Source organism: Pelmatolapia mariae, linkage group LG17 (genome assembly GCF_036321145.2).
Source record: "Pelmatolapia mariae isolate MD_Pm_ZW linkage group LG17, Pm_UMD_F_2, whole genome shotgun sequence".
Classification (NCBI taxonomy): domain Eukaryota; kingdom Metazoa; phylum Chordata; class Actinopteri; order Cichliformes; family Cichlidae; genus Pelmatolapia; species Pelmatolapia mariae.
This window is the reverse complement of record NC_086242.1, coordinates 24962585-24981661: the sequence shown is the minus strand read 5'-3', so window position 1 is coordinate 24981661 and position 19077 is coordinate 24962585. Positions and strand designations below refer to the sequence as shown.

The 19077-nt window shown below is 41.6% G+C and overlaps 1 protein-coding gene across 1 annotated transcript; it reads right to left on the bottom strand.

The window, feature by feature from the left end:
* Nucleotides 1–576: 576 nt before the first annotated feature.
* Nucleotides 577–17908, bottom strand: zbtb37 (zinc finger and BTB domain containing 37). Its single transcript, XM_063500833.1, has 4 exons — nt 17564–17908; nt 10756–11694; nt 10527–10626; nt 577–8283 (listed from the first exon to the last, which is right to left on the bottom strand). Exons 2-4 carry the CDS (start codon nt 11673–11675, stop codon nt 7762–7764), a joined length of 1542 nt encoding a protein of 513 aa, XP_063356903.1. The 5' UTR covers nt 11676–11694; nt 17564–17908; the 3' UTR covers nt 577–7761.
* Between the last annotated feature and the right edge of the window lie 1169 nt (nt 17909–19077).

Below are 19077 nucleotides of genomic sequence, written 5' to 3'. Positions count from 1 at the left end.
TATGGTGCCTTGGTGCTTCTCCCTCATTTCCCAACAACACGTCACAGCAGTTAGATTTATCCAAGCTTGGGACCGGCGCCGGGAATCCACTAGCTGATCACCCCTGAGGATGGGTTCATGTCTCCTCTTCCCGGTCTCAAATCAGCGATCAGGGTGACTTAGAAAAGATGCAGCTTTCAAAAGTGTTTCCACAGTAATTGATGCAAAACAAATGAAATAACAGTGTTGCTGAATATCTCCGCCTTGAGATACTCACCGTGGCTTCAGATGAAAAAGAAAAAGAACTGAACATGAAAAGAGACCACATGAAGGACAAGGAGCATCTGCCCTGTCAGCCCGAACTCAGGTCACTGAAAACCATCCAGATTCTCCACAAGAACCGGAAAAAAAACCCTATCCACACCTGACACAGTTCCAAGAAACGAGAGGATTTACATCCAATAACTTAAGATATTAAAGAGCAGAAAATCTTAACGCATTAAAATACTTTAATTCTGAGCGTTTTGGATGAAGGTGTTTTGCTGCAATAACAACAAACTTTTTTTATACAATTTTTTTTATTTTTAGTAGTAGTAGGAGTAGTTGCAGTATTCAGTTTGAGGCACTTCTAAACATGTTCATGGAAAACAGGTGAGCGAGTAGCGCTGAATTCCAGATGTGTGTGTCACGTTCACACGCGCACGTTTGTGAATGCTGTTGGAGACAGAGGCGAGTCGGTGGCATTTGTCACTTAAAGTGCTTTATTTCCTTTGAAGGAGATGCAACCTGTGAGTGATCTAGTGGTCATAGTGAAAGTAAGCATCTTCACATTTATCTAAACTAACTGACCTTTGGCCTCACATCCCCCCACCCTCCCACACCCTCCACCAACATGATTTAGCAATAGACATGCAACATAAAAGATGTTCACATAAAACCTTTTAGGTTCATCTACTACAGAACATAAGTACTTCCTCTTCAAGAAAAAAAAAGTACAGTATTAAAAGTTAATTTACTATCTAAAATTTGTTTACTTTGACTTATTTTCTGCATTGATATATTAGGATATACTCTGAGGAATCAACATTAAAGAGTTATTACGTGAATATAGTTAAATGATCTGATTTATGGTTAGGCATGTTGTGGTCAATGTTACTGGATATTCATGTGCTAAACACTGGATTTATCCAGGAAGGAAAAAGAAAATTTAGACTGCGCCTATTACAAGAAAATTGAAGTAAAGTTTAGCATTCTGAATAAAGCAAATGAGCTGGAACCTTGACTGACACAAAGACGTGATGATCATGAGGAGGTTCCGCTGTTTTTCACAGTTTGAGGATGAAAGCGGATCAGAACATGAGAAATCATTGAGGAGGAAAAGTCTGATTTGGGCCGTCTGTGTTTAAAGCAAACGCAGCTGAAGTAACGGTGAACACTGCGATGAGCCTTAACATTTACTCATGTCTGACTCATTACTGCATCGCTCGTGTTTTTGAGCATAATGACAGAGACTGTCATGTCTGTGACTCCAAGGGATTGGGCAAACAGCAGATACAGGCCAGTTTACTTCAAAAACTAACGAGTGAACAACATTTAAGAATGCTAGGCGAGGCCATTTCACTGCACAGAGGTTGGTTCAGTTGAGCACCTTCCCTCTTACAGTTCAGTGTTCACTACACTTCACAACCCATTTTGGGTGAATTGAGACACATTTGCTTGCTTTACCAAGTTTTTCTTAATATTTTTGCGTATAGCTATACAAGTCTGATGTGCAACAGAATGATAATTTGAATGAAATCTGTCACATCTATTTCCACTGGACAGATTCATGAAGATTGACAGTTTGCCTATAAGGCACCAACAACAACCCAATGCTGCATGTTTGAGCAGAGAAAGACTTGACTGAGCAATTCTCTTATGATCAAGTTTGAAATGCAGTTGTTTCTGAATGCAGCTCTAAGCCAACTTTTCCTTCTGTAGATTTCTCAAGTAGGACCACACTGAACCAGAAGGGAGCAGCTTGTTACCAACAATAACTTGAAATGATCTATTGCTGACTGAAAACATGAAGTCTTCCCTGCTTTCCTACAACTCAGAGCAAGGAGGAGGAAGCAGAAACAGAATGTGAAACACAGAAAAGAAGGCCAATCTATTTGTTCCTGGATCTATGGTGGCTGGAAACCCCAAGTTAATGTCTTTATGCTGGAACAGGTCAACATGTGCAACTCGAATCTTTTGTTCTTTGTCAGAAATGTCTCTTTGAAGTACTTCTCATGGTCACTGCTCTAAAAAATTTTCTATACATTGGATAATTCCTGATAAATGTAAAACACAAAGTGAACCAAAATGAACCAGATTTCTTATGAAACATATGAAGAAACGCTCGGGTCTTAAATCATCTACATGATGTCGGTAATTGAATCAATAGAGGGGCTGAATCCCGACCTGTGCAGAAAATATTATTGAAGCTGAAAAAGTGTTTTGGGCTATGCTTTCTGGTACTCGACCTTATATATGATAAAACAAGTATATGCATCTGGGATTTTACAAAAATGGTGGCACACCCATTTCTTTTCATTTTTTGGGGGGTGGGGTTTCTCAGAAATAAAAGGCATTTTTGTTGGCCAATGGCCAGAAACAGCAATACAATGCTGAAACAGTCTATACTATATAACTCCATGCAGACCAATCTAGTTGTTACCCCGAAAAGGCCCACTCTGTGGCAGGAAAGCCCTGTACCTGTGGATTTTTAATTCACGTTTAAATACAAGAAGAAATAGCAGGTAACAGCCAACGTCTTCTTTTTAGCCTTATATCAACAAAACTAAAGAGTTCCACACTTAAAAGTCCTCAACTGCTATAATACCTACTGAGTATGGATTACTGTAGGGTCTACCTTACAATATAAAGTGCCTTGAGGCGACTGTTGTTGCGATTCGGCGCTGTATAAATAAACCGAATTGAAATTGAGACTTAGTCTACATTACAATGGATACATTTGACCTGAAAAAATGATGCAGAAAATAACACGAATACACAAATGTACTGTAAAGTCACGTGTTGGCTCCTGCTAGATGCGGGTTCAGGCAAATGACTCGAGCTGCTCTTTGTCATGTCACATACCTCCCAGCACGTTGCTCTGTTTAATCTGTATAATCACGGCAGGTTTTAAATAGTTTTTAATCAGCTCCTGATTTGAATGCTCGAGCCATGATGAAATACTAAATACCTTCCTAAAGTAATGTCCATTTAGGGGATTTTGTTCAAAGAATTTCATTATCAATTAGCAGCTAAAATCATTTGATTGTCACTTTATGGAACATGAAATATTTTATAAATGTGCTTTTCCCCGTTATTCTGTAGGGTCTTTAACTTACAATACACAGCATCTTGGGGTGACTGTTGAATGGAACTTAATTGAATAATGTTTGCTTAATTTTACACAATATTTCCTGCACGAGTCATTGTATTCAGCCCCTTTTGGTTGCTTCTAAAAGTCGCGATTTCTCTCAAAACACCTGCTCAAAGTCACGTTCCAGCCCAACACAGCAGACAAAACTTAAACATCTGTTAGAGGCAAGATCACCACATACTTATACACCGACCCAGACTGTGGGAGACATCCACACATTCTGTGGAAAGAGGTCTTGAGGTCACCATGCTCATTTCTGTTTCATATTTCCCAGTCTTGGTTTTGCCGACCTCTACGGCGACTCGTGAGGATGCCTTCCCTGCTGCTTTTTTTTTTGTTTACAGGTAAGTTTTATTTCTGCAGCGTGCATACTGCACTGAGGTTTAGCTGTTAGCATACTGCTACGTGGGAAAGGTAAACATCCAATTCTTTCAATAAAAGAAAAGAGTTTGTATACCTGATATCCTGGTTAGCCTGAAGTGTGAGCCTAGCGGCAGTGGCTGCAGTGGCATCTGGGACAAAATCTCCAATCACTCGATTGAGGACAGAGCCGCTGGCTTCACTTGCATAAAAAAATTGACCATCCACTGAGAATCTGTTTCACAGCTCTGTAGAAGAAAACAGTAACAGTCCATCTGTGTGCTACCTGCCTACTCCTAGCTTGTTTACATTAATCATATTTAAAAAACGAAACAAAAACATCTTAGTAGTTTAAATACATTTGTCTTATAATGTGTGTAGATTTCTTATTGTTCTCTTGTTACAAAAACTTTGTGACCTTCTCGTTCTCCCTCATTGATAAGAGGTTTAGTTGTTTTGGCGTTTTGAGGGGCCCACACGGCCACGCCATCTTTCCTTTGGTTGCCAGATAGTCCGACCTGCTCCCGCCCTCCAACAGGTCAACTCTGATCACAGGAGGCTTCTGAAGTTCAGCTCCATGGCCTGGCCACTACATCCATCTGGTCTATCAGGGTTTGGCTTGTCAATATCCAATCAACGCTCATCCAGATCAGAACCATCTATTGTCAGTGACGCATTACCTCTACTGCACTCTATACACAAAAACGAAGCCAAGGTTGGGTAACACGTGTTCTGTTTATGTATTCAAATGTATATATTTTGTGGTCTACCTTTTTATGTGAAGACTCCATTTCTGAATGGAGAGACATTTATCCTCAACAGTGTCTGAAATCAAATGATTAGTTCATTACCAGCCTCTGGAGAACTTCAAGACATGTTGAGGAGGTAATTTAGCCATTTAAATCAGCTGTGTTGGATCAAGGACACATCTAAAATCTGCAGGCCCTCGAGGCCTGGAGTTTCCCACCCCTGTTCTAAGGCGAGGTATTCCCCAAAGAGACAAGAAGAGATCGTTTCCCTTTTCCTGACACTTTATGGTGAGAGGTTTTTTTTTTTAAATATAATAATGCATTTGTTTAGCTATGTCAGTGGGGTCTGGCCCCCTTATATATAAGACTTTCTACCCATTTATATTGTTTTTTTAATCTACGAGTCATATTTGTAGTTTTTTGTTGCACTACAGCTGTTGGAGCCACGTCGTCTCGTCTCTCTGTACACTGTGTTTACAGTGGCAATGGCAATAAATTTTGATTAGACTTGATCGGTGCGCTGACTATAATTGGAGTCACTTCAGCAGACCTTTCTACTGTGTCGGTGTCTTGAATACCTGTGCTTCACCTGTTTTTCACTCTTAGTTTCAGTCTGATTTTTTTCCCGCAGGCTTGTTGGTAAGTGCAGTAGATTAAATGCGTCACTAACTGTCACACAAGATACTGATCGGGTCTTCCCAAATATCTTGTTCTCCTCAAACAACAAGCTGTCTTCCATCACACCCGTTGTCAGAGCAAGAAAGTGTCCAAGAAAACTGAAGAAAAACAATAAATACATGTTTGTTTATAAAAATATCTGAGAAAAGTGACTGAGATCTCTGTGGGAGTGGAGCAGAGCGCTTCCTGGTGGTGCTGTGCTGCAGCTGTATTGCGTAGTGATGAGAGGTAATTGAGCTGTGTAGCTTATCTGAGGCTGGACAATGTCCAGTTTTCCTGCTGTGAGTTTGTTGGTGGTCAAGTGTGATCTAAAACCTGCTGTAGAAACGGAGTTCAACTGCCACAATAAAAACACTATTGTAAGGAAGTTCTATTCAATTCATGCCAAATTCATTAACCCAGTGTGACTGGAGTCCCCACAGACATTTTTCCATCCATTTTGCCTTCATGAAGCGTGAGAATCCCTCCCAATATCTGTTCTACGACACATCCCGTGCACATCCACAGAAGCGGAAAGCTGATGGAGCTGTCCACATTTGAATTCTCAGGGGCATACTTGTGACTTTATCACAGGGTCACATGAAAGCATGTAATAGTTTTCATGTGACACAAATAAGTCACATGACCTATGTTGCATTCTCTGTTGAAGGCAATGGGATATACTAGTGCATCTCAAAAAATTACAGTGAAAAAGTGATTATTTTGGCAATTTCATTCACAATGGTAGATTTTCATATATTCTATATTAATTACACACAAAGTCAATATTTTCAAGCATTTTTGAAGATCGCTTATAGCTCAAGAAAATTAGAAAAGGAGCATTTCAAACTGTCCGAGACACTGCACTGAGGTCTTTATCATTTTAGGAAATTTCTATTCAAACCACACCATCTGTCTCAGACTCGTACACAATCACAGTCATGGGGAAGACTGCTGACCTGACGGCTCTCCACATGACGATCATTAATATCAACCACAAGGAGGGTAAGCCACAGGTCACTGCTGGAAAGGTCGGCTGAGTGGAGAGTTTTTAATATGTCAAAGGATAAACTTCCAGGAAGACATCTGCATTAACAGACTTCATGTTTCTATCTAGTGATGCCGGTGCAAATTTCCTTTGCCAACAGGACTGACCCGACTACAGCTCCAAAACTACTACCAAATGGTTACCAACAATGCTATTACTCTACTTAATGGGCAAGCCAAGTCACATGACCTAAACCCCACAGACACTCTACGGAGTATTTTCGAGGAGGATGTGAAAACCTGATCCAAAAATCCACACGAAGTTGGCATCAGAGCAGCTTCAATAGCATCTTAGCAGAGCCACACTTTTTCTCCATATTCTATTTTTGTGAGATGCACTAATAGTTAAAAACTTTGTGAACAGCAGTTCAAAACCCCAAAATACTCCCCAAAGAAAAATTTAGTTCACAGTGACGAAGGCAAATCTTCTCTCTTTTAAAATGCAGGTATTTGGGTTTTTGACTATTCTCGATCAAAAATAATAACATTAAACATTTGCAGATATTTATCGGCCAAGTATATATTCATCTACACCTGCAATTCTTCCATTGGGCACACACAGGTGGCTATGACTGAAGAGGTAGAGCAAGTCACCCTCTAATTGGAAGGTCGGTGGTTCCATCCATGGCTGCTCTAATCTCCAATCCAGATATCCTTGGGCAAGACATTAACCCCAAGTTGCTCAAATGTGTGTGACTGTTAGACAGAAAGCACACAGCAAAGTGTTTTTGTGAATTCGTGAATGAGGCAAGTTGTATAAAACGCTTTGAATGCTCAGAGTAGAAAAGCGCTACATAAGAACCAGTCCACTTACATCGTCGTTCTACCGTCTCGCAATGCATTTTACAATTTTTGATGGATGGTCATATTGTGAAACAGAAGATTGTGCCTGCAGTTTTTTGTGCTGTACAGTGAGGTATGTACGTAGTGTCAAAGTGTGTAGTGTAATACCTTTATCTATCCTGAATCGTGCCAAATGCAGGAAAATGGGGAAAGACCAGAAACTCCAATCACACTGGGATGCACCGTCAGCTAAATAGTTTTAAGTTTCTCATTGAACCTTTTTGTGCAACTATACCTTTTAACGCCATTATGGCACTTATAAAACGCATAAGATTATTATTACTACTACTATTATTATTATCATCATCATCCAACGGCTCCAGATTGTCTCAAGGCAAATATGAAGGATTTGAATTGTTTAACTGGCACTGAGTAGTTTGGCAAACCAGACATACTGTTGTGATGCTGCATTGTGGACCAGTAATACCTGTAAATATAAAAGTAGAAATCTGTAACATAAACTAGACGGAGGCAAACGAGAACCACTGAATTTTGTGGCATATGAGGTTGTTGGAGTGTGTGGAATTTCTTCATTTTAGCTTAATCTGTTCGGTTTAGTAGGTGAAGGTAGATGCGGTTTAAAGCGGATAAATCTCATTTCAGACTCTGAGGGGTCCTTTGACTTCAGCGGGTTTAACATCCTGTTAGCTTTGGTTACAACAGGATCATGCTGCCCCACTCACCCCCCACCCCATGTTCCTTCCTTCACTGGGGTCAGTCTGGTCCTGTTGTAGAAACAGAGGCTTGGGGACCCTCTCCATATTGCCCTCCAGCACTATTACCTCCTCCACCTTCAGATTCCTCCTGACTAGGGGAGGCCTCATCACTGGGACCACCCCTGGATGTAACTGAAGCGGTGGTGGTCTCAGGGGAGGCGCTGTGGGCTTCCTGGGGTGCACAGCCTGGGTGGTTCTTGCGAAAATGCTGGTTGAGGATGGCCTGGAAGGGGAAGCTCTTCCCACAAACGTGGCAGTGGAAGGGTTTGTTGCCAGTGTGCTTGCGGATATGGTACTCCAGCTGGTCTTTACGGGTGTACTTCTTCCCACAGATGCGGCAGACAAATGGTGTTATACCCATATGTAGGCGCATGTGACGGTCTAGGCTCCCTTTCTGGTTGAAGGATTTGCAGCAGTAGATGCAGGTGAGGCGTGGATTGTAGCGGAACCAGCGATCTCCTACCTGCTCCCTCAAGTAGTCCTCATAACCGCCCATATCAAACGTTGTATGCTCCTCTCCCTGATGGGTAGAATGAAATGCAAAATTAAACGTTAACATAGTGGACACCATGACAGAATGAATCAAATAAGACTTTAGATCATTTTAAATAAACGTGCCCTGAACAAATTGTACTGTCCTCCTTCATCACGCTCTCTGTTGTCGGTCAAATTTGTGTCACCTGAGTATGTTAATGTCCGTAAGAAATTGCCAACAGTTTTCTCTTTTTAAAAAAAAAGTATTATTGTAGTGTCTTTATGTTACAATATAAAGCACCTTGAAACAACTGTTGTTATGATTTGGTGCTATATAAATAAAACTGAATTGAAAATTCAAACTATAATAGATTCCCCGGGACATCCATCATCTCATCAAGATAAAGACCAGATGTTGTTAGCAGTGCATATGGGTACAATGAGGCCATACACACTACTAACCCGCATTATGACGCAAGCCTGTGATGATATTTTTTATCTTTTATTTTTAGTGCGTCAAGCCCTCAAAGGGTGGATCAGTTTTTCCATTCACACTGACAGTTGTATCATTTATGATAACGTATATCAGTAAAGACTTTCAACTTAATTTAATTCAATATGTGATTTAAATGTACCCTTATTTTTTTGTATTACTTCACAATAAGGAGATTTTAAAAGTCCTTTAAAAGGTTAGAAGGGTTATTCAGCAGGAAAGGTCCAATCAAAAGTTTAAGACCACTTGAAAAATGGCAAAAAAACCAAACATATTTTGCATGGTTGGATCTCAGCAAGCTTCCAAGTAGAGCTTCAACATACAACAAGAAGAAATGGGAGAGAGACAAAGCGTTTTTGATGGTTTCCAATGTTACTGGAATGATAAGCAGATCCCACCTGAGATGTTTTCTACGCACCACAGTGGAGGGGGCGCCATAATTGTCTGGGGTGCTTTTTCCTTAAATGGAACAATGGAGCTTCAGGAGGTGCACGGGCATCAAACGGCCGCTGGCTATGTCCAGATGTTGCAGAGACCATCACTCATGACTGAGGGCCCTCGGCTGTGTGGTAACGACTGGGTTTTTCAACAGGACAACGCTACAGTACATATGCCCACAGGGCAAGGGACTTCTTTCAGGAGAATAACATCACTCTTTTGGACCATCCTGCATGTTCCCCTGATCTAAATCCAACTGAGAACCTTTGGAGATCGATGGCAGGGGAAGTTTAAAAAAATGGACAACAGTTCCAGACAGTAGATGCCCTTTGTGCAGCCGTCTTCACCGCTTGGAGAAATCTTCCCACTCACCTCATGGAAACGTTTGCATCAAGCATGCCGCAACAAATTTTTGAAGTGATCAACAATAACGGTGGAGCTACTCATTACTGAGTTCATGTTTGGAATGTTGATTTCTGTTTTTTTTTTTTGGGGGGGGGGGTTCTGGTTTTTGGCAGTCTTAAACTTTTGATCAGCTGTAAAACAGCTTAGTAAAAACTAAGCGTTTTCAATAAAAATGTTTTGTCTCACTCCCATTTCTTCTAGTTGAATGTTTAAGCTCTACTTGGGACCTTGTTAAGATTTGACCAAAATATGACTTTTTGCCATTTTTCAATGATGTACAAAATGATCACGCAGTACTTTAATTTTTGTTGTTATGGGATTCAGAAAAAAAACAGTCCTTTTCTTTTAGGTTGTTGAATATCTACAGGAAGAGTCTGGTGATCCTTTATCATGACTAGGCTGGTAATCACTAAATAGACTCTGTATCTATTTAAGAACCACTTTGTAAGCCAGTAACCACGAGCCACTGGGTTTTCAGTTTCTTTGTAAATTATTACATATTACTATATAAACTTAGTGAAGTTGTAGTTAATAATTAAATAACATATACCAACAGGACGCATATAAATAAAAAGAAAGTATTTACTATTCACTTCATATATCTAAATTTCTTTACTGTGTTTCTCTGTGATTTATGTCCACCCTAGAAGAGTCCACATTGCTCTCACTTTCAGTGTGAACGCCTCACTTCCTCATTTGGCCATGAGTGTAACAAAACATTCCCAATAAGGTGTCAAACGTAACATAAGAGAGCAAGAAAAGGTGAAAGAGAGTGACAGGGACAAATGTGACAGATCTCCATATTGCTGATTCTTTCCTGGTAACTTCCTCTATGTTTCTTATCCATGCTAGTGGATAAGAAACATGGTGTTTTTATAATTTCAGTTGTCTGTAAAAAAAAAAAAAAGGTTGGTCTCTACTGGCTTACTAACTATGACAGTTTGTGTTTGTACCTGTGAGCTTGGCTGCCGCAACTCATCTGCCCTGCTAGGAGACTCGCTCTTTGCTCTCTGACGTTCTGTGAGGACGACCACGCTGCCAGTGGGACTAAACCTGACATCAAAAATCAGTTAATTAATTTAAAAGGAAAGGGGAACAAAAACCACACACAAATCATCATCATCATCAGGTGTCTGCAGACCAGTCAGTGAACCATGGAGGAATATCTTAGCTATGACTCACCTGTCTGTCTCGCTGAAGCTGGAGGATGGCTGGATACTACGGGTCCCCAGCGCTCCTACCGGTCCAGTCACCAGTGTACTGCGTCCTGATGTGTCAATCATCACCGTGGCCCCCTCTTCCACTGGCCCTCCCTCCTCCTGGTTCTCTTCTGTTCCAATCCATTCCTCCATCCTCTCTGTTTTTATCCTGATCCCATCCATGCTGCCCTCCTCAGCGCTGCCGGTCCGTTCTGGTTCACTGCTGGTCTCCACATACCACTGACCAGCTCGGTTGATGCGTAGTATCGGTTCTTTCCCTGCTCTTCCACTGGTGGTCCCTGGCCCTTCTAGCCCACTGTGCTCCACCGCTGGAGCTGGGCTAAGTGGCTCTTCTGCTGGACTGACTGCTTCACATGGCTCTGCACCTCCCCGTGGGCCAAGCAGCCGCAGACCACTGTGACCCCCTCCTCGCACCACAGCCTCCAATGTCCTACTATTCCTGGAGCCCCGTGCCCCCTCCTCATCCCTGGACTCTTCGTCCAGGTCAGCCAGACTGATCTTAAGGTGGATACCCTCAAGAATTTGGGTGCAGCGGTCAATAATGTGCTGCATCTGCAGGAAGCTGGCAGCTGTCAGGTAGCTGATGATGTCTGCAAGCTGCAAGCAGAGACGGCCCGTGTAGCAAAAGGACAGCAGTTGCTCGAACACTGACGGATTACGGATCACTGTCAGTGACACAGTGCTCATCTGACTCAGAGACATGTGGTCCCGAAAGTATGGCGAGCTGGCAGCTAGTACGACCTTGTGTGCACGAAAGCTTTGGCCCTGAACATTGACCACAATGTCACAGAGACGGCCTTGAACACGCAGCTGGTTCAGGTGAGAAAGAACAGAGTTACTGAAGTCTGGGATGTCCAGCTGTATGCTGCCGGTACGCTCCATGCTGCAGCCTGCAGGGACACTGAAAACACAGCAACACATCAGTGCTGACCCACACCAGGACCTTTTTGCTTTTTGCTTAAAACTGGCAAGTGATTCCAGATTAATAATATGGGAGCTCCTTGTCATGCCAGTAACGTGAAAATCATCAGCACCACCCTGTTTTATTAATCTGATTCCAGATTAATAAAACAGGATTTTTTTTTCATCAATCTTCAATGAAACAGTGACATTACTGATTGGGGGTGTTGTGACTAATGCTACCTTATCATGGAAAGCAAATCCGTAAAAAGCAAAAACAAGTTACAGCCATATGGAATTTGCAGTGCATAATTAAGTTCAAGTTCTTCCACTGTTATCTTTTTCAATGTCATGTGCTAAAGTAGTGCAAAGACAGCAAGTAAACTCTGCCCCTACAGAGTCGATTATCTTGTTAATAGTGTTACACCCCTGCTGCGTATAACTCAACATACTGTAGCTCCTCTGACAAGAAAGCCTCAAATCAGAAGTACTAAACTCCCTGGTGTAACTCTCAAAGGCACACCTTAAAGTAAATAGCCCATAAGTTGGAGAGGAAATGGCAGAAATTTAGAAGATCGATTAGCCTAAAGTTGGTAGTTCTACAAAATAAAGCCCCCCTGTAACGCTAGAACATCGTGCTATTCATCACTGATTGACAAAAAGATGAACAGCCCAAGATTTCTCTTCAGCACTGTAGCCAGGCTGACAAAGGGCCAGAGCTCTGCTGAGCCAAGAATCGCTTTAACCTTAACTTGTAATGACTTTGTGAATTTCTTGACAAATAAAATTGTTACCATTATAAATCAATAATAACCATGTCATAGACGTATTACTATTTACAGCTACTTTCATTGATATTCAATTAGACTTTTTTCTCTCCAATTAATTTTTCTGAGTTAACTTCAACAATCACTTCCTTCAAAGTGTCGATTACGCCCCATTCTAATAAGACTGCTCAAAGAAGTTCTCCCATTAATGCTTTGATAATGTCTCTGTGGAAACTCTGGGTTAACTTATCGAATTGATAACCAGCTTTGTGTAACCTGATTACCAACCAATGTTAGGGTAAGTGAATCCAGAAAATGGAAAGATACCCTGGATATGTTACACTCACTTTGTAGTAGAGCGCACAGACCCCATCATCCTGCATAACTGCCCAGTGAATACTTCAAAGTAGGGACTTAGCCGACTAAATGCTGATGCCTTCTCACTGGTCGATACAGACTAGTCATTTAATCCAATTGTTAAAATGTTAATTACCCAATGAAGGTAAATTATTGTGTCCTAAATGTTTGCACCCATCTGTCACCAGTTGGCGCATTGTTGTAGAGAAATGCCATAAATCTGTTAATCTTGGTCTCATCTTTTTGTTAATGATAGTAGATACAAGTGGCGGACAAGGGCTTTCCCTTAGCGATAGAGTGAGGAGTTCAGTCATTCAGGAGAGGTTCATAGTGGAACCCCTTGTCTGTCTGGGCTATAACGTGTAATGCTGATAATGCACCATTCGAGGTGCCGCACATTTAAGGCATGATTCATTATTGAAGAATATAAATGTTATAAGAGTTTGACAATTTTCAATTAAACAGTTCTCAAATCTACCTTAATACGTGAGTATTTCTTAGTTTTAGGCTAGTGAGTTAGTCGAATTTTTTCCACCATTAGTGGACTATTAAATCAGTCGCCAGGAACATCCCTACTTGAAATCTTTCTACTTCCCGAGGACCATCAACCCTCAGAACCTAAACCTCAGCTCCTCCTCCCTCTACCCATCCCTTGTGTTGTTCTTCTTGAATTTGGTCTCCAGCTTCCTCCTGTACGAGCTCTTGCATATCCTTAGCTTCACCCTTAGGTCGTACGGCACTCTCCTCAGCTCTTTTGTTCCTGGACCTTTTCGTCTCTTTGTTCTTTCAGGTTACTAGTGATCGAAGGCTTACTGTTCACAAAGCACAGTGCTGGCTGGTATGATGGTGTGTTCACAAAATTTGACATATTCTATTCTTTAGCCAGTCAAACTCTTAAAACCCATACTGCTATGCCTCCACAGCCTCATCCATCCACCTGCTGACAACTCCCATAGACACAGGTTTAATTTAAAAACAGGAACATACTATGGTATCAGTAGGACTAGATTAGGGGTGGGTTTTAATAATCGATTCATCGATTAAAATCGATTCTGGCTTGGATAACGTGAAATCGAATCATTAAAATCCTGAATCGATTTTTTAATATAAATTTATTTTGCCCGAAACGCCAGAATCTCAGGTGAAACCTCACAAAATTTCAACAACCACCAAACAGCTAAGACAGTAAATGAGAGCAGGTACACGGATTCTGCACAAGGACGTAAACACACAGCGCGGACCCGCGGATCAGAATCAGTGAGATGTCGCCTTTCTCACCCGACGGGCGCTGCAGCTTTAAGCGGCTGCGCGCGCTCCCGCGGACGGCAATCACTTTCTGGCAGACAATCACTTTTTGGCACAACAACTGCACGGACACGGTCGGGGCTGAAAGCCGACAGCTCGCTGATTCTGATCTGTCGGCGGGTCCGCGCTTTGTGTTCACGCCCTTTTTGCGCTGATTCTAAAGCTGTTAGTTTTATCTCTCTCCAAACAATATTGACCAAACCAGCAGCAAAAGAAGATCCAAACTACGCTTCACATAAACATCGTCATGAAATCACTCTGACTTTTACTGTTTTGCTTCCACCACGATAAAATCACACTTCATGCACAGCTCTCTCTCTCTGTACTTCAAGAACAGTTTCCCGTCTAAAAATCTGTTTTCTGCATTATTCGCTTGCTTGTTACGCACAAGTCTACCGTTGTTTACAGCGCTGTCGGCCGCTGTTTTTTTTTTTTCGTTTTACATACTTCCGAAAAGAAAACATAATTTCTGCTTTCAATACTGAACAAATTTAAACTTTTTAAAATTATGCAAAATGCAAAACGCTTAGCCGTGTCTCTAATAAAACCGCTGTAACGTCAGAGGTAACGTTCATATGTTGATTAATGGTTTTCTTTCGTTTTCGATGTACTGCAGAATATTTTTATAAAATCCCAGGCCAGGAAAACCACCTTCATGTTTTTCTGTGTTTTATCTTCAGCTACTTTGACACGAAGGCATCTGCTGTGACGCTTACACCTTTGATAAAGTCTTGCGTGTGTCAGCTTCCTTTTTATAGATACAAAAATATGTAAATGTACTGATCTGAATTATAATATTTCTGACTGTCAAAATTTCCCAGTTTCAAATCGAATTTAATTTAATCGAATCGAATTGAATCGAATCGTGGATCGAATCGATTCGGGACCTTGTGAATCGGAAACGAATCGATTCTAGAAATCAGTGACGATACCCAGCCCTAGACTAGATTATAGTCATCAGGCACTGCATCTATTAACAGCATTCTGCTTCATATTTGCTATTTCCAAAGATTTCTATTTCACGATTCTCTGAGTGCCAAGTCTCTCACTTTTGTCTCTGACCAGTCTTGTGTTTGTCTTTGCCTAGTATGCCCGTGGCTACCTAATGGTCAGGGAAGGGTTTAATCAGATACAGCCAGAAGTAATCCAAACAGCAGAGCTCCTCCAGCAAGTCTAATCTATGACTATTCCTATTCATCAGATGATTTTCAATCTTCATGAGGATAATGACATGCTGATTTGACAAAACTCTGATTTTATTCATGTCAGAAAGCTAAATTCTATTGAGATGCACTTATTTAAAACCTGATGTGAAGGTGTGTAAGAAAGACAAACTATTGTTTCTAGAAGTTTCTGTAAAAACTAAATGTCCCTGGGTCAGTCTAGGTACAGATTATTTTCAGTGTCAGCAAGTTTCGAAAGTTCTCATGGTGCATTGTCATCATCGTCACAATGAAGAGAATGAGGAGAAGAGTGTGCGGATGAGCAGCAGAATAAGAACCCTCTGGTTTATTTTATGGTGCACTGGAGTGTTGTTTGCTGAATCAGGTCCGGGGAAGATCAGAGGGCTGTACCACAAAGTGAGATTAACGGGAAGAAGCTATGTTAAGTTTAAAGTCAGAGTTTTTAGTGTCATCAAGAGGTCTCTTTTTACCATGGCAACTTCTGCTGAACACAAAACCTGGTTATGGAGCAGGTTATGTTCCAACTTTCAATTTAAAATCAGCCGGGCCCTCCACAGTTTTATTCTTTTACTTACAGCATGTTTTCAGCGATTCAATGTTGGGGAGTAGGGAATAGCCATGCCTTACTAACATCATCAAATGAAGCCCAACTGTGAAGTTACAGCAGCACAAACGGTCACTGAAATCTGAATGCATTCAGTTAGTGATGTGAAAACGTATACATGTTTAGTGTTTTTTACACTGCTGGAATTACAGTCAACAGAGCTAAGGCTAGAAAAGTCATCATCTACATTTGTAGGCCAATACTTTTCAATTAGTAAGGTTAATTTTGCTCTGATCTGGTGATAAACTTAAGTGATTTCCATGTCTCCTGTACAATAGGCGATGGAGGAGTGTCAGACGCAAACACACTAACATTCAATGTTTCAGAGCTCTAATGTGCAGCTGTCACCAAAAATACATGGCAAGTTTTAGGTGATTATAAGTTCACAAAATTAACAGTCCTCCTAAACATTTCTCTCTTATTTGCAGAGCCAGTGTTGCAGTTCATTGTTATATACTTTAATATATTTCTTGTAACCTTTATCGCCTGTTTGTCTGCTGATGAAACCTATTGGAATAAGCAGTGCTCAGCTGCTGAGGAAGAAGAGTCAAAAGATACGTTTTCTTTTCCCTGTTTTCTGTGAGCATGCACAGAGCCTGGACCTGAAAGCCCTGGATAACAAAGGATGCTGATAACCATTATCGCTGGCTGGGCTTTTAGGTTTTGTCAGTTGAGCTAATGCAGAGAAAGAAAGAAGGCTTGGCTGTGTTAAACTGCCCCGCAGCACTCAGTTAACTATCGAGTTATCCCATCAAAGTTTTCTCATGTTAGATATACTTTACACATATTACACTAATCAACAATTACTATTCACTAAATAACTGCAGTTTTTCTCTGTGTTTCCTGTCGCATTCAGTGATGCTGTGTTCTGTAGGTATGAAGGGTCATAGACCAACATGCTCATAGGTACAGACATGTGAAAGGCCTACCTCTACCACACAGGGACCCAGATCCTTGGTGGTTGATTTGCGTTTTTGTGTAGTGTTGTGTCTGCATGGTTGTTACTGCATGTCTGTGTGGTTTTAAGTTTGGGTTTGAGTTTCATCCTCCATCTGTTGTTTTGCCTCTCTGGAGTTGTTTTGCAGTCATTCTTCATATTTCTTCTTTTTGGAAAAGGAGTTTTGTTTGTACAGGATGTTCAGTTTGGTGTGACCCCTCTGTTCAGCACTTTCTGTGATCAGGAGCACTTCCAGTGAGAAGTCTATTTACGCCACCTCCTCAATAGAAACTCAAGTACTCTATCTGCTGCCAGGCTTTGCCTAAAGCAGCCTCACACGCTTTTAATTTGTATGAATCTGTACAGTGTGTTGACACTCACTGCACTGGCTCATTGCGATGTGCAAGGAAAATTTAGTCCAGGCACCAAAATCACACAAAGTGTGCTTCAGTCAGGGTCATGTTGCACCACAGTCCCCCCCAAACCTGCCTGTACAAAAGGCTGACAGACACAGAGGACCTCAAGTTACATCAAGACCTGATTCAAACTGATTAACCGATCAAAATGGAGGAATCGCGTTGAAATGACAGGTCACAGGGTAGATCACCTGTACTCTGATCAGGTCCAGCCTGCTCACAGGACAACTACCAAACCGATGTGAGTCGGTGTGTCTCGGGGGGGCAGGTGAACCTCCAGGTGTGCAGCCGGATTCTCACCTGAGGGGGAGGGAGCAGTGAAAAATGCTCTGGTCTGCTTTCGGGTTGCCGATACTTCAGTTCTGCAGCTTGCTGAGCATCATTAACAGGACGGGAGATGACAGCAGCTCGGCTCGGCTCGGCCTGACAGGCTGCAGCTCCACCCGCGGCTCCTCCAGGCTCCGAGGCTCCAGCGGCGGTAGCGAGCTGTTCAAGACCCCGGAACGACAGCTGAGCGCGGGCTCCGGTCCGTCAGCAGGCGCTCTGCTGCCATTCCACTGTACCTGCGAGATGGTTCAGGATCGGCTCAGTGACGGCGGACAGCCCAGACTTCACAGCCTCCTTTTCACGGCAGAAGGGCCGAGACTGCAGGAAGGAAGGAAAGGGGGAAGAAAAAGCGCGCGGCGCGATGGGAAATGTAGTCCTAGCAGGGCAGAGCGCTGTTTTCAGTGCAGCCTAAACACTACGGTTCCCTGCGTGCATTCGCCCAGAGACCATCTCCTGGTATTTGGAGTTTGACTTCAGCAGACCTAAAGTAAAACAACCGGACATGCTCACAGCTGGATTCAGAAAAGCTGTTTCTGCTTTCATAAGATATGAAACTTCATAAACCCCGGCATGTGATAAAAAGCCTTTTAGGTATTCAAAGTTCTACATTTGTACATTTCAACAACTTTTTCAGACATGGGAAGTCAAATGTACAACTTATAAACACCAGATCATCATAATGAAAATGTATTATGGCAAGGTATGAAGACTTGAAAGTTATTTTTACATTTTTGTTGACACCCGTAGTGAGTCTACAATAATATAATAATAATAAATAATATAATATTCATCCCTGCATGCAGGAATTTTAGGAGAACAAAAAGCACAGATAATGGGCAACAGATTTAAGAAAAGCTAACCTACAGAAATTGTTTTTTTTGAAACGAACCACAGATTTAGCACACCTGATGGCTGATGAAGGCAGTTTTGACGTTTGGCCATTACAAAGTGAAAGCGCGATCTCCTGTGGTTTCAAAATAAGAGTGTGGAGCAGTTAAGGGGGGCACAAGGGGCAGCGGTGCCCTGGTTAAAGTATCAATGGTACAAAAATGTCTGATTTCTGAGAGATAAAAAAGTAATTTACTGGACAAGGACCTGAAGCTAAGAAGGGAAATAACTGCTGAACTGTCAGGTTTTGGCGGTTTCACAGAGCACATAAATAACATGATTAATTCTGGATTTAGAAATTTGATTTAAAAAAAATAATAAGACTATTAATTTTGTGCCCATTATTACAGTGATAGGTTAAACTGTAGTATCAGTAAAATATGAGGTTGGTGAGCTATCATAACCAGGTCATTTTATCTTAAATTTTGGCTTAATAATTGAGAAAATGGGCAATGAGAATGACTGAGCATAAGGAATGGGAGGAGCAGGTGTGAACATACGAGGGCAAAGCAGAGTACTCAGTTAGTGAAACCTGTAAGTGGAACTGGTAGATAAAACAGAACTCACCACTATCTGGAAAAGAGGAAAAGGTATGATGT